Below are 15,240 nucleotides of genomic sequence, written 5' to 3'. Positions count from 1 at the left end.
CCGCTTGGAGTTTTGAAAAATGGCAACTAAAGACTCTCAAACCATTAGAAACATGATTCTCTGATCTGATGAAACCACTCTTTGGCCTGAATGCCAAGCCACACGTCTGGAGGAAACCTGGCACCATGCCTACAGTGAAGTATGGTGGTGGCAGCATCATGCTGTGGGGATGTTTTTCAGCGGCAGGGACCGAGAGTAGTCAGGATTGAGGGAAAGATGAACGGAGAAAAGTACAGAGAGCTCATTGCTGAAAACCTGCCCCAGAGCGCTCAGGACCACAGACTGGGTTGAAGGTTCATCTTCCAACAGGACAACGATCCTAAGCACACAGCCGTGACAATGCAGGAGTGGCTTCGGGGCTCTGAATGTTCTTGAGTGGCTCAGCCAGAGCACGGACTTGAACTCATTTGAACATCTCTGGAGAGACCTGAACATAGCTATGCAGACCTGACAGAGCTTGAGGATCTGTAGAGAAGAATGGGAGAAACTCTCCAAATACAGGTGTGCCAAAGCTTGTAGCATCATACCCAAGAAGACTTGACGCTGTAATCTCTGCCGAGGTTCTTCAACAAAGTACTGAGTAAAGGTTCTGAATACTTATATAAATGTGCTATTTCAGTTTTTAAACCTGTTTTTGCTTTATTATTATGGGGTATTGTGTGTAGGTTGATGAGGAAAACAAGCACTTTAATCCATTTTAGAATAAGGCCGTAAAGTAACAATGTGGAAAAAGTCAAGGGGTCTGAATACTTTCCGTATGCACTGTATATGTTAGGGCAGCGTTTCTCAAACTCGAGGGGTGCATGTTTAGTTTTTTACCATATCAATACACAGCTGATTCAAGTAATCGAGGCTTAATGATGAGTTTGGGACATTCTGTAGTAGGGTGTCACAAACCACACATTGTTACATTGAAATCTGCTATACCTTTCCCACAGTGTGTCTGGTTCTGCTCCTCACATTCTTGTGCTCTTCTCTCCCTCTACAGGGTGATCAATGCTGGGAAGAGCCTTCTGAATGAGGACCAGGCATGCTGTGAGGTGGTGGTGGTGAGGAGGAGACCCAGTGCTGGGGGAAACTCCACCCCCAACATGACACCCACCACACGGAGGAGGTCCTCCCTGCCCAATGGAGAGGGACTGGGGCTCAGGGAGGATGCTGTGAGTACCCCCACACTCCAGACCTTAACCCCTTGCCCCCCTCCTCCATTCTGTCACATCAGGACCTGTCGACTCTTCTCTTCCCTCACATCAGTCAGAGTCTGTTCCCCAGCACGGCCTATAAGCCTGGTAAACGAGTGTCAGGCTACAGTACTTAGTAGGCTACAGTACTGCCTTTCAGCTACTCTAGTAGTCACCAACCTAACACTTATTCCCCAGCCTCACATCCGTCACAGGGTTCTATTTTCGTCTGGCGTTATGGCGGCGCCAGAGTCAAATGCACTTTAGTTTGCAAATTTGTCATGTAAAAACTGTCTCACTGGCATTTTCCAGCCCTAATGCTAGGTTTGGCAATTTACCTGTCTAACATCAGCAGGCTTGCGCTCAGATGAGAGGGGTGGAAATATTTGAGTTGTGTCCTTAAAAACATGAACCAAAAATCTAATTTTAGGCCGTGCTGGTAGGGATATTTAAGACTAACCAAAAGCTGGTTTTAGCGGTAACACAGTTGGTTATGGCATGAATTTTACAATGGAAACAGTCTATCCAGCTGTGACGCACACTGCCCATATGCGCATGGAACCAGATCTGATTTGGTGCCTGTATACATCGTATTTGGAAACAGAAAACACTTTTCCCCCCTACTTTTTTACCATTTTTATTTGATTAAAAACTAAGCATAGCCCCCCCTCTCAATGAAGGCTGTTTTATTGTTTGTCCTGCCCAATGTAATCAAGTAGGCTAGTCAAGACTGTTGATAAAGTGTTTGGCTCGTGAGACTGCTTGAAAATAAATCTTAATCACCAAATCTTTATTAAAATATACATTTTTAGAGGAGCAAAACAGTGAGCTGACCTTCCCTTTTAATCTATGCATTGTAGACAGGCCTACATTATTGTAGCCATGCTTTGGATGTGCTTAAAACCCCCTCCATGATGTAGGCTACATGTGTCTAATGCCCATCACGAAACGAGAGACGTGAATACTGGTGAACCTCATAACAATTTTTGGTTTCCCGTTTCACATTTTTAAAACCCAAGCCCTCCCGTAGTGTACCCTTACCCTAGGCCTTCTACAACGAAGGCTGGTTCAACAGCAATGCGTTGTCTTTTTATTTTTTTATGCTGGCGATTTTTATATCATTACATTTCACATGTATTTATTGTTTGCTTGTTTTTCATAGAATTTTATTCAACCCAAACTTACTAGAATGATTCACTGTCCTGGTTTTGTGGCGAGAATGTCCATGTAATGCAACTTCTGAAGAAGTGTGAATGCGATCTGTAAGATGGTTCCAATATGTATATAAAACATGTATATTTAGGAGCAGTATAACGGTGAGTGGACATTCTCCCTTTTGTCTTTTATATTGGTTCTTTGTCCAGCTACTGTGAAAGGTTTAGATGTGTGTAAAACCCTCCATAGTCTGCGTTGTTTTAATATGATATGCCCACAGGAAGCGATTATGGTGCCTGTAAGTTTATTTTGACCTATTTACCGCAAGTTGTTTTGATTAGAATTTTTCGCTCTTTTTTTTGGGGGGGTGAATTTAATCTGGTTTATTGACCAACGTTTGGCATGTCCGTGCTCAGCCATAATGCAATTTACGGTAGGCCTTGCCCCTATGTCAGTGTGAATGCTATGTATATATTTCCACACTGAAGCCATGCATTACTTACAACGTGGGCTGCAAACCGGTTCAAGTTAACATATTTAGCAAAGATTTGACTAAATGTTATTTTGTTTCTGGAAGCTGTATTAACGAACTATAACGGACTAACATGGGAATTGGAGTTTGTTGAAAATATGAAATATCCTTTATTCATATCACCGAAGGAGAGATGGGATTGCAGGATGTTTACATTCTACAAATATATGTTATTGTCAGACATCAGGTATCCTATGGGAGGAGAAGAGACAGTCTGGTACAAGTCAACATGACAGCAGTGAGTTGGGGAGGAGTGAGGAATATGGGCATAGGTCAGGTTAGATGAAAATGACAAAGCAAAAACAGGTTTTTACAAATGTTTGCAAATATATATATATATATATATATATATATATATATATATATATATATATATATATATATATATAAAAAAGACAACAAACAACATTTTACACGAGTATTCAGACCCTTTACTCAGTACTTTGTAGAAGCACCTTTGGCAGCAATTGCAGCCTTGAGTCTTCTTGGGTATGACGCTACAAGCTTCTATTTGGGGAGTTTCTCCCATTCTTCTCTGCAGCTCCTCTCAAGCTCTGTCAGGTTGAGTGGGGAGCGTTGCTGCACAGCTATTTTCAGGTCTCTTCAGAGATGTTTGATCAAGTCCTGGCTCTGGCTGGGCCACTCGAGGACATTCAGACTTACGCACTACCCTCTGTAGTGCCTTGCAGTCGGAGGCCGGGCAGTTACCATACCAGGCAGTGATACAACCCGTCAGGATGCTCTTGATGGTGCAGCTGTAGAACCTTTTGAGGATCTGAGGACCCATGCCAAATCTTTGCAGTCTCCCGAGGGGGGAATAGGTTTTGTCGTGCCGTTAGGGTTGTTGTCCTGTTGGAAGGTGAACCTTTGCCCCAGTCTGAGATCCTGAGCGCTCTGGAGCAGATTTTCATCAAGGATCTCTCTGTACTTTGCTCCATTCATCTTTTCCTCGATCGTGACAGTCTTCCAGTCCCTGCCACTGAAAAACATCCCCACGGCATGATTCTGCCAATACCATGCTTCACCATAGGAATGGTGCCAAGTTTCCTCCAGATGTGATGCTTGGCATTCAGGCCAAAGAGTTCAATCTCGGTTTCATCAGACAAGAGCATCTTGTTTCTTATGTCTTTAGTGCCATTTGACAAACTCCAAGCGGGCTGTTCCTCGACACAATCCTGTCTCAGAGCTCTATGGACAATTTCTTCAACCTAATGGCTTGGGTTTTACTCTGACATGTACTGTCAACTGTGGGACCTTTTTATATGCACAGGTGTGTGCCTTTACAAATCATGTCCAATCAATTGAATGTACCACAGATGGACTCTAATCAACTTGTAGAAACATCTCAAGGATGATCAATGGAAATCAAATCAAAATCAAATCAAATTTATTTATATAGCCCTTCGTACATCAGCTGATATCTCAAAGTGCTGTACAGAAACCCAGCCTAAATCCCCAAACAGCAAGCAATGCAGGTGTAGAAGCACGGTGGCTAGGAAAAACTCCCTAGAAAGGCCAAAACCTAGGAAGAAACCTAGAGAGGAACCAGGCTATGTGGGGTGGCCAGTCCTCTTCTGGCTGTGCCGGGTGGAGATTATAACAGAACATGGCCAAGATGTTCAAATGTTCATAAATGACCAGCATGGTCAAATAATAATAATCACAGGCAGAACAGTTGAAACTGGAGCAGCAGCACGGCCAGGTGGATTGGGGACAGCAAGGAGTCATCATGTCAGGTAGTCCTGAGGCATTAGAGAGGGCTCAGGTCCTCCGAGAGAGAGAAAGAAAGAGAGAATTAGAGAGGGCATACTTAAATTTACACAGGATACTGGATAGGACAGGAGATAACTGACCCTAGCCCCCGACACATAAACTACTGCAGCATAAATACTGGAGGCTGAGACAGGAGGGGTCAGGAGACACTGTGGCCCCATCCGAGGACACCCCCGGACAGGGCCAAACAGGAAGGATATAACCCCACCCACTTTGCCAAAGCACAGCCCCCACACCACTAGAGGGATATCTTCAACCACCAACTTACCATCATGAGACAAGGCCGAGTATAGCCCACAAAGATCTCTGCCACGGCACAACCCAAGGGGGGGCGCCAACCCAGACAGGAAGATCACATCAGTGACTCAACCCACTCAAGTGACTCACCCCTCCTATGAAAGAGCCCTAGTAAGCCAGTGACTCAGCCCCTGTAATAGGGTTAGAGGCAGAGAATCCCAGTGGAAAGAGGGGAACTGGTCAGGCAGAGACAGCAAGGGCGGTTCGTTGCTCCAGAGCCTTTCCGTTCACCTTCACACTCCTGGGCCAGACTACACTCAATCATATGACCCACTGAAGATATGAATCTTCAGTAAAGACTTAAAGGTTGAGACCGAGTTTGCGTCTCTCACATGGGTAGGCAGACCATTCCATAAAAATGGAGCTCTGTAGGAGAAAGCCCTGCCTCCAGCTGTTTGCTTAGAAATTCTAGGGACAATTAGGAGGCCTGCGTCTTGTGACCGTAGCATACGTGTAGGTATGTACGGCAGGACCAAATCAGAGAGATAGGTAGGAGCAAGCCCATGTAATGCTTTGTAGGTTAGCAGTAAAACCTTGAAATCAGCCCTTGCCTTGACAGGAAGCCAGTGTAGGGAGGCTAGCACTGGAGTAATATGATCAAATTTTTTGGTTCTAGTCAGGATTCTAGCAGCCGTATTTAGCACTAACTGAAGTTTATTTAGTGCTTTATCCGGGTAGCCGGAAAGTAGAGCATTGCAGTAGTCTAACCTAGAAGTGACAAAAGCATGGATTAATTTTTCTGCATCATTTTTGGACAAAGTTTCTGATTTTTGCAATGTTACGTAGATGGAAAAAAGCTGTCCTTGAAACAGTCTTGATATGTTCTTCAAAAGAGAGATCAGGGTCCAGAGTAATGCCGAGGTCCTTCAGTTTTATTTGAGACGACTGTACAACCATTAAGATTAATTGTCCGATTCAACAGAAGATCTCTTTGTTTCTTGGGACCTAGAACAAGCATCTCTGTTTTGTCCGAGTTTAAAAGTAGAACGTTTGCAGCCATCCACTTCCTTATGTCTGAAACACATGCTTCTAGCGAGGGCAATTTTGGGGCTTCACCATGTTTCATTGAAATGTACAGCTGTGTGTCATCCGCATAGCAGTGAAAGTTAACATTATGTTTTCGAATGACATCCCCAAGAGGTAAGATGTATAGTGAAAACAATAGTGGTCCTAAAACGGAACCTTGAGGAACACTGAAATTTACAGTTGATTTGTCAGAGGACAAACCATTCAGAGACAAACTGATATCTTTCCGACAGATAAGATCTAAACCAGGCCAGAACTTGTCTGTGTAGACCAATTTGGGTTTCCAATCTCTCCAAAAGAATGTGTGGAAACAGGATGCACCTGAGCTCAATTTCGGGTCTCATAGCAAAGGGTCTGAATACTTACAGGATGGAAATAAGATAGTTTAGTAATTTTTTTAATACTTTTGCTAAAATTTCTGAAGTCCTGTTTTCACGTTGTCATTATGGGTGTGTAGATTGAGGAATATATATATATATATATATTTTAAACATTTTAGAAGTAGGCTGTAAAGTGGAAAAAGTGAAGGGGACTTTTCGAAGGCACTGTATAGCACTACCGCCAGTACTTAGATTGACAGTTGTGTTAGGTTTGTTAAAATAGAGCCCATAGTCTCTTACCCAGCCTGGTAAACAAGGCTGAGGCTGCTGTCCTCTGTCTTCCATGTACAGCAGTGTTCACTAACCCTGGTTCTGTAGAGAGCTGCAGGGTGTGGTGTACAGCAGTGTTCACTAACCCTGGTTCTGAAGAGAGCTGCAGGGTGTGGTGTACAACAGTGTTCACTAACCCTGGTTCTGAAGAGAGCTGCAGGGTGTGGTGTACAGCAGTGTTCACTAACCCTGGTTCTGAAGAGAGCTGCAGGGTGTGGTGTACACAGTTTTGAGATCCCTTCCAGCATTAACACACAGGGTAGACTGTTATTCTAGCCCAGCATTAACTCACAGGGTAGACTGTTATTCTAGCCCAGCATTAACACACAGGGTAGACCTGTTATTCTAGCCCAGCATTAACACACAGGGTAGACCTGTTATTCTAGCCCAGCATTAACACACAGGGTAGACCGTTATTCTAGCCCAGCATTAACACACAGGGTAGACTGTTATTCTAGGCCAGCATTAACACACAGGGTAGACATGTTATTCTAGCCCAGCATTAACTCACAGGGTAGACCTGTTATTCTAGCCCAGTGCATTAACACACAGGGTAGACTGTTATTCTAGCCCAGTGTTAACACACAGGGTAGACTGTTATTCTAGCCCAGTGTTAACACACTTGACCATCAGTAGCGGTGTGTGGGTTCAATCACTGGGGAAGCCAAGCCGGGGGGAAACGAGCCATATTACAACATATGTTGTGATAATTGCGTTGTTTGCTCTATACCCTGTTAGGTCATATGCCTTTCCACCGTGATATATAAACCTAAAGGCTGAGACAATTGCAAGATACGGTGGTAAAAATAAATTCAACCACAGAAACATCTGTCCGGTGGAGTTGACAAAACATATTGTGCATGTAATAAACAGTTACATGACGTACAGCATGGTCAATGAAGTTAACGTTTCGACATTTTCAGATAACTAAACAACCATTGACTTAGAACACCGGAGAGTTACCACAAGTGGCAAAGAAAACAGGAGTTGCCTCCACTGTTCCAGTATCATTTCAACTTCAACATGATCAAATCACGTTTGCTTAGTCTAATAGTGACAACTAAATGATCCCAAAAACGATTTATTCCAATCAACGTAAACTATAGTGTGTGTGTGCTCGTAAGTAGAACAAAAAACTTGTAGAGAAACGCCAACGCCATCTTAGCTTTCATGTTGCTGAAATGGTCTATGTACACGCTTTTAGTTTCTGTTGTCCTAGGCTACCTGGTTAAAATGCTTGCTCCCTAGCCTAACTTCCTTTTATGGGGAAGGATTAGTCAGCTACTTAACATTCGCCTACTACATCTAGCTACATATGGAACTTCCATCCTCTCAGGTCAGAGGCATAATGTATGAATTTATGGTTGGATCAGATGCATACAGTGCCTAATTTTGCACGCCCAATTTTTCAGTTTTTGATTTGTTAAAAAAGTTTGAAATATCCAATAAATGTCGTTCCACTTCATGATTGTGTCCCACTTGTTGATTCTTCACAAAAAAATACAGTTTTATATCTTTATGTTTGAAGCCTGAAATGTGGCAAAAGGTCGCAAAGTTCAAGGGGGCCGAATACTTTCGCAAGGCACTGTGTGTGTGTGTATATATATATATATATATATATATATATATATACACACACACACACTTAGGTTGGAGTTATTTAAAACTCGTTTTTTTCAACCACGCCACAAATGTCTTTGGCAAGTTGGTTAGGACATCTACTTTGTGCATGACACAAGTAATTTTTCCAACAATTGTTTACAGAAAGATTATTTCACCTATAATTCACTGTATCACAATTCCAGTGGGTCAGAAGTTTACATACACTAAGTTGACTGTGCCTTTAAACAGCTTGGACAATTCCAGAAAATGATGTCATGGCTTTAGAAGCTTCTGATGGGCTAATTGATATCATTTGAGTCAATTGGAGGTGTGACTGTGGATGTATTTCAAGGCCTACCTTCAAACTCAGTGCCCCTTTGCTTGACATCATGGGAAAATCAAAAGAAATCCGCCTCAGACCTCAGAATAAAATGGTAGATCTCCACAAGTCTGGTTCATCATTGGGAGCAATTTACAAATGCCTGAAGGTACCACGTTCATCTGTACAAACAATAGTACGCAAGTATAAACACCATGGAACCACGCAGCCATCGTACTGCTCAGGAAGGAGACTCATTCTGTCTCCTAGAGATGAACGTACTTTGGTGTGAAAAGTGCAAATCGATCCCAGAACAACACCAAAGAACCTTGTGAAGATGCTGGAGGAAACAGGTACAAAAGTATCTATATCCACAGTAAAGTAAGTCCTGTATTAAAAACCTCTTGAAACTAGGGGGCACTATTTTCATATTTGGAAAAATAACGTTCCCAAAGTAAACGGGCTATTTCTCAGGACCAGATGCTAGAATATGCATATAATGACAGCTTAGGATAGAAAACACTCTAAAGTTTCCAAAACTGTAAAAATATTGTCTGTGAGTATAACAGAACTGATATTGCAGGCGAAAGCCTGAGAAAAATCCAATCAGGAATTGACTCATGTTTTGAAAGCTCTGCGTTCCGATGCGTCCCTATTGAGCAGTGAATGGGCTATCAACCAGATTCCTTTTTCTACGTATTCCCCAAGGTGTCTACAGCATTTTGACGTAGTTTCACGCATTTATGTTGAAGAATGAGCGTAAACAACTACATTGCGTAAGTGTCCGGCTGAGGGCTCTCAGAGTAATTCTTGCGTAATAGACAGAGGTAGCTATTTTTCCTCCCGGTCTTACTGAAAATACAGCTGTCCCGGTTGATATATTATCGAATAGATATTTGAAAAACACCTTGAGGATTGATTATAAACAACGTTTGCCATGTTTCTGTCGATATTATGGAGCTAATTTGGAATATTTTTCGGCGTCGTCGTTACCGTAATTTCCGGTCAAATTCTCAGCCAAACGTGAAGAACTAATGGAGCTACAAAAATAATATTTTTGGAAAAAAGGAACATTTGCTATCTAACTGGGAGTCTCGTGAGTGAAAACATCCGAAGCTCATCAAAGGTAAACAATTTAAATTGCTTTTCTGATTTTCGTGACCAGGTTGCCTGCTGCTAGCTTGGCATAATGCTATGCTAGGCTATCGATAAACTTACACAAATGCTTGTCTTGCTTTGAACAGTAAAGCATAATTTCAAAATCTGAGATGACTGGGTGATTAACAAAAGGCTAAGCTGTGTTTCAATATATTTCACTTGTGATTTCATGAATATGACTATTTTCTAGTAATATTTTTTTGTCCGTTGCGTTATGCTAATTAGTGTCAGTTGATGACAATTCTCCCAGATCCGGGAGAGGGAGTTCCAAGAGGATATTATTAATATAACCTGAAAGGCCACTCAGCAAGGAAGAAGCCGCTGCTCCAAAACCGCCATAAAAAAGACAGACTACGGTTTGCAATTGCACATGTGGACAAAGATCACACTTTTTGGGGAAATGTCCTCTGGTCTGATGAAACAAAAATAGAACTGTTTGGCAATTAATGACCATCGTTATGTTTGGAGGAAAAAGGGGGATGCTTGCAAGCCGAAGAATGCCATCCCAACCGTGAAGCATGGGTGGCAGCATCATGTTGTGGGGGTGCTTTGCTGCAGGAGGGACTGGTGCACTTAACAAAATAGATGGCATCAAGAGGGCAGAAAATTATGTGGAAAAATTGAAGCAACATCTCAAGACATCGTGAATGGGTCTTTCAAATGGATAATGACCCCCAGCATACTTCCAAAGTTGTGGCAAAATGGCTTAAGGATAACAAAGTCAAGGTTTTGGAGTGGCCATCACAAAGCCCTGACCTCAATCCAATAGAACATTTGTGGGCAGAACTGAAAACGCATGTGTGAGCAAGGAGGCCTACAAACCTGACACAGTTACACCAGCTCTGTCAGGAGGAATTCACCCAACTTATTATGGGAAGCTTGTGGAAGGCTACCCAAAACGTTTGACCCAAGTTAAACAATTTAAAGGCAATGCTACCAAATACTAATTGAGTGTGTTAACTTCTGACCCACTGAGAATGTGATGAAATAAATAAAAGCTGAAATAAATCACTCTACTATTTTTCTGACTTTTCACATTCTTAAAAAAAGAAATGTCCCTCTCACTGTCAACTGCGTTTTATTTTCAGCAAACTTAACATGTGTAAATATTTGTTGGAACATAAGATTCAACAACATAAACTAAACAAGTTCCACAGACATGTGTCTAACAGAAATGGAATAATGTGTCCCTGAACAAAGGGGGAGGGGGGGGGGTGTCAATCAAAAGTAACCGTCAGTATCTGGTGAGGCCACAGCTGCATTAAGTACTGCAGTACATCTCCTCATCCTGGACTGCTCCAGATTTGGCAGTTCTTGCTGTGAGATGTTACCCCACTCTCAAGGCACCTGCAAGTTCTCTTCTGGGGGGAATGGCCCTCGCACTCACCCTCTGATCCAACAGGTCCCAGACTCGCTCAATGGGCTTGAGGTCCAGGCTCTTTGCTGGCCATGGCAAAATACTGACATTCCTGTCTTGCAGGAAATCATGCACAGACCAAGCAGTATGGCTTTGTCATGCTGGAGGGTCATGTCAGGATGAGCCTCCAGCATGACAAAGCCATACTGCTTGGTATGTAGCCTTACACAAGCTTCCCACAATAAGTTGGGTGAATTCCTCCTGACAGAGCTGGTGTAACCTCCAAATTGATCCCGCTCCAGAGTACAGGCTTCGGTGGAACGCTCATTCCTTCTACGATAAATGTGAATCCGACCATCACCCCGGGTGAGACAAAACCGCGACTCGTCACTGAAGAGCAATTTTTGCCAGTCATTTCAGGTCCAGCGTCGCTGGGTTTGTGCCCATTGGCGACGTTGTTGCCGGTTTCCTTACAACAGGCCTACAAGCCCTCAGTCCAGCCTCTCTCAGCCTATTGCGGACAGTCTGAGCACTGATGAAGGGATTGTGCGTTCCTGGTGTATCTCGGGCAGTTGTTGTTGCCGTCCTATACCTGTCCCGCAAGTGTGATTTTCCGATCCTGTACCGATCCTGTGCAGGTGTTGTTACATGTGGTCTGCCACTGCGAGGACGATCAGCTGTCCGTCCTGTCTCCCTGTAGCTCTGTCTTAGGCATCTCACAGTACGGACATTGCAATGTATTGCCCTGGCCACATCTGCAGTCTTCATGCCTCCTTGCAGCATGCCTAAGGCACATTCACGCAGTTGAGCAGGGACCCTGGGCATCTTTCTTTTGGTGTTTTTCGGAGTCAGTAGAAAGGCCTCTTTAGTGTCCTAAGTGTTCATAACTGTGACCTTAATTGCCTACCGTCTGTAAGCTATTAGCGTCTTAACGACCGTTCCACATGTGCATGTTCATTAATTGTTTATGGTTCATTGAACAAGCATGGGAAACAGTGTTTAAACCCTTTACAATGAAGATCTGTGAAGTTATTTGGATTTCTACGAATTTCCTATGAAAGACAGGATCTTGAAAAAGGGACGTTTCTTTTTTTGCTGAGTTATATATATATATATATATAACACAATTAGCCAAATTAAAATTTTATGTTCTATTTTTTCTCCTGTGTGTGTCTGTGCGTGCCATCTTTTGACACTACAAAATGTGTGCGTTTGTGTTTCCAGGATGCAGTGCCCGGACTGACCTTCCACTACTGGGGGCTGTTTGACGGCCATGCGGGCTCAGGGGCGGCGGTGGTGGCGTCTAAACTGCTCCAGCACCACATCATAGAACACCTCCGAGAGGTCCTGGATGTCCTGAGGAACCCGGCCCAGCTGGTCCCCATCATCCACGGGGAAGAGCCCAACAACCACAACCTCACCCCCACCACCCACAGGGGCATCACCAGGACCGCCTCACTGCGGGGGGCCGCAGGGGCACCCGGCTCCCCCAGTCACCCCCCTCCCACCAGGTTCTTCACAGAGAAGAAGGTCCATCATGAGAGCCTGGTGATGGGAGCCATAGAGAATGCGTTCAAAGAGATGGTGAGTTCATTGCCATGTTCAGTAGGTTAACATTGTGGATTGTTGCAGATAGAAAGCTCATGAATAGAGTTGATGTGATTCCCTGTTCTACATCTGAGACAGGCATGTCTGTTGTACATGATCTATTTCTATCTGAACGTTCCACTATGTTGTGCCCTGGTGAATTCAGCCCTGGTCTGAAAGAACATACTGACCATCCTGCATTATTTACAGTATATAAGGGACACTGCAGAATGGATTTATTTACTGCACATTCATTGTAAGGGACATTGCAGCGCTCCCCTCATTCCCATCATTATCTGCTTAGCCGATATGTATTGATCAGCGGCATCTTGGCAATTACAGTTTTTTTTTTTCTGAAGATATGCAGTTGGCATAATGAGATCAACGTCACAGCTTACTGGGCAGTGGGAATAGGACTAGTAAGCATTGTCTAAATGCAGTTTTCTTTTTTATTTCTAAGGATAACTGTCCGGTTGTTGTACATACTCTGCCTGTACAGTTGAAGTCGGAAGTTTACATACACTTAGGTTGGAGTCATTATAACTCGTTTTTCAACCACTCCACATATTTCTTGTTAACAAACTATAGTTTTGGCAACTCTGTTAGGATATCTACTTCGTACATGACAAGTCATTTTTCCAACAATTGTTTTACAGACAGATTATTTCACTTATAATTCACTGTATCACAATTCCAGTGGGTCAGAAGTTTACATACACTAAGTTGACTGTGCCTTTTAAACAGCTTGGAAAATTCCAGAAAATGATGTCATGGCTTTAGAAGCTTCTGATAGGCTAATTGACATCATTTGAGTCAATTGGCGGTGTACCTGTGGATGTATTTCAAGGCCTACCTTCAAACTCAGTGCCTCTTTGCTTGACATCATGGGAAAATCAAAAGAAATCAGCCAAGACCTCAGGAAGAAAAAATGGTAGACCTCCACAAGTCTGGTTCATCCTTGGGAGCAATTTCCAAACGCCTGAAGGTACCACGTTCATCTGTACAAACAATAGTACACAAGTCTAAACACCATGGGACCACGCAGCCGTCATACCGCTCAGGAAGGAGACTCATTCTGTCTCCTAGAGATGAACGTACTTTGGTGCGAAAATTGCAAATCAATCCCGGAACAACAGCAAAGGACCTTGTGAAGATGCTGGAGGAAACGGGTACAAAACTATCTATATCCACAGTAAAACAAGTCCTATATCGACATAACCTGAAAGGCCGCTCAGCAAGGAAGAAGCCACTACTCCAAAACGGCCATAAAAAAGCCAGACTACGGTTTGCAACTGCACATGGGGACAATGATCATACTTTTTGGAGAAATGTCCTCTGGTCTGATGAAACAAAAATGTAACTGTTTGACCATAATGACCATTGTTATGTTTGGAGGAAAAAGGGGAGGCTTGTCCTCGTCCTTAACGTAGGAGACACTGCTAGCTAGCCAACAGCTAGCCAACGTCTACCGAATAGAACTTCCGCACTCAACAACCCGGTCGCATTCCGCTTCGCTCCACAGGTAGTATCACATTTTCATTTCATTTCATTACAGTACAACGGTTTGATTTGTTTGATCGTAGCTAGCTACATAGCTAGCTACATAGCCGTCTTTGTATCAAAGATAATTGTGTAGTCTAGAGCGATTTTCTAGGTTAGCTAGCCAGCTATTGTCGATCTTTTAACGCAACGTAACGTAATCAACACTGCTAGCTAGCCAGCTAGCCCCCGAATAGCAGCACTGTAGAAACTATTACACTCAACGGAACGACTTGATTAGTGTAGTGTCAACAACGCAGCCACTGCCAGCTAGCCTACAAAGTCAACAACGCAGCCACTGCCAGCTAGCCTACTTCAGCAGTACTGTATCATTTTAATCATTTTAGTCAATAAGATTCTTGCTACGTAAGCTTAACTTTCTGAACATTCGAGACGTGTAGTCCACTTGTCATTCCAATCTCCTTTGCATTAGCGTAGCCTCTTCTGTAGCCTGTCAACTATGTGTCTGTCTATCCCTGTTCTCTCCTCTCTGCACAGACCATACAAACGCTCCACACCGCGTGGCCGCGGCCACCCTAATCTGGTGGTCCCAGCGCGCACGACCCACGTGGAGTTCCAGGTCTCCGGCAGCCTCTGGAACTGCCGATCTGCGGCCAACAAGGCAGAGTTCATCTCAGCCTATGCCTCCCTCGACTTCTTGGCACTGACGGAAACATGGATCACCACAGATAACACTGCTACTCCTACTGCTCTCTCTTCGTCCGCCCACGTGTTCTCGCACACCCCGAGAGCTTCTGGTCAGCGGGGTGGTGGCACCGGGATCCTCATCTCTCCCAAGTGGTCATTCTCTCTTTCTCCCTTACCCATCTGTCTATCGCCTCCTTTGAATTCCATGCTGTCACAGTTACCAGCCCTTTCAAGCTTAACATCCTTATCATTTATCGCCCTCCAGGTTCCTCGGAGAGTTCATCAATGAGCTTGATGCCTTGATAAGCTCCTTTCCTGAGGACGGCTCACCTCTCACAGTTCTGGGCGACTTTAACCTGCCCACGTCTACCTTTGACTCATTCCTCTCTGCCTCCTTCTTTCCACTCCTCTCCTCT

The 15,240-nt window shown here is 43.7% G+C and overlaps 1 protein-coding gene across 1 annotated transcript in view; it reads left to right on the top strand.

Annotated features, from left to right (window-relative positions):
• The window catches only part of LOC115134438 (protein phosphatase 1H-like), a 72,663-nt gene that overhangs the window by 17,671 nt on the left and 39,752 nt on the right, over positions 1–15,240 (top strand). Inside the window, exons 2-3 of the mRNA XM_029668399.2 lie at positions 989–1,160; positions 12,275–12,634. Coding sequence (XP_029524259.1) covers positions 989–1,160; positions 12,275–12,634 — 532 coding nt within the window. The remainder of the gene's footprint in view (positions 1–988; positions 1,161–12,274; positions 12,635–15,240) is intronic.

This window comes from Oncorhynchus nerka, linkage group LG9a (assembly GCF_034236695.1).
Source record: "Oncorhynchus nerka isolate Pitt River linkage group LG9a, Oner_Uvic_2.0, whole genome shotgun sequence".
In the NCBI taxonomy this organism is placed as follows: domain Eukaryota; kingdom Metazoa; phylum Chordata; class Actinopteri; order Salmoniformes; family Salmonidae; genus Oncorhynchus; species Oncorhynchus nerka.
This window is presented reverse-complemented; position numbering and strand designations above follow the sequence as displayed.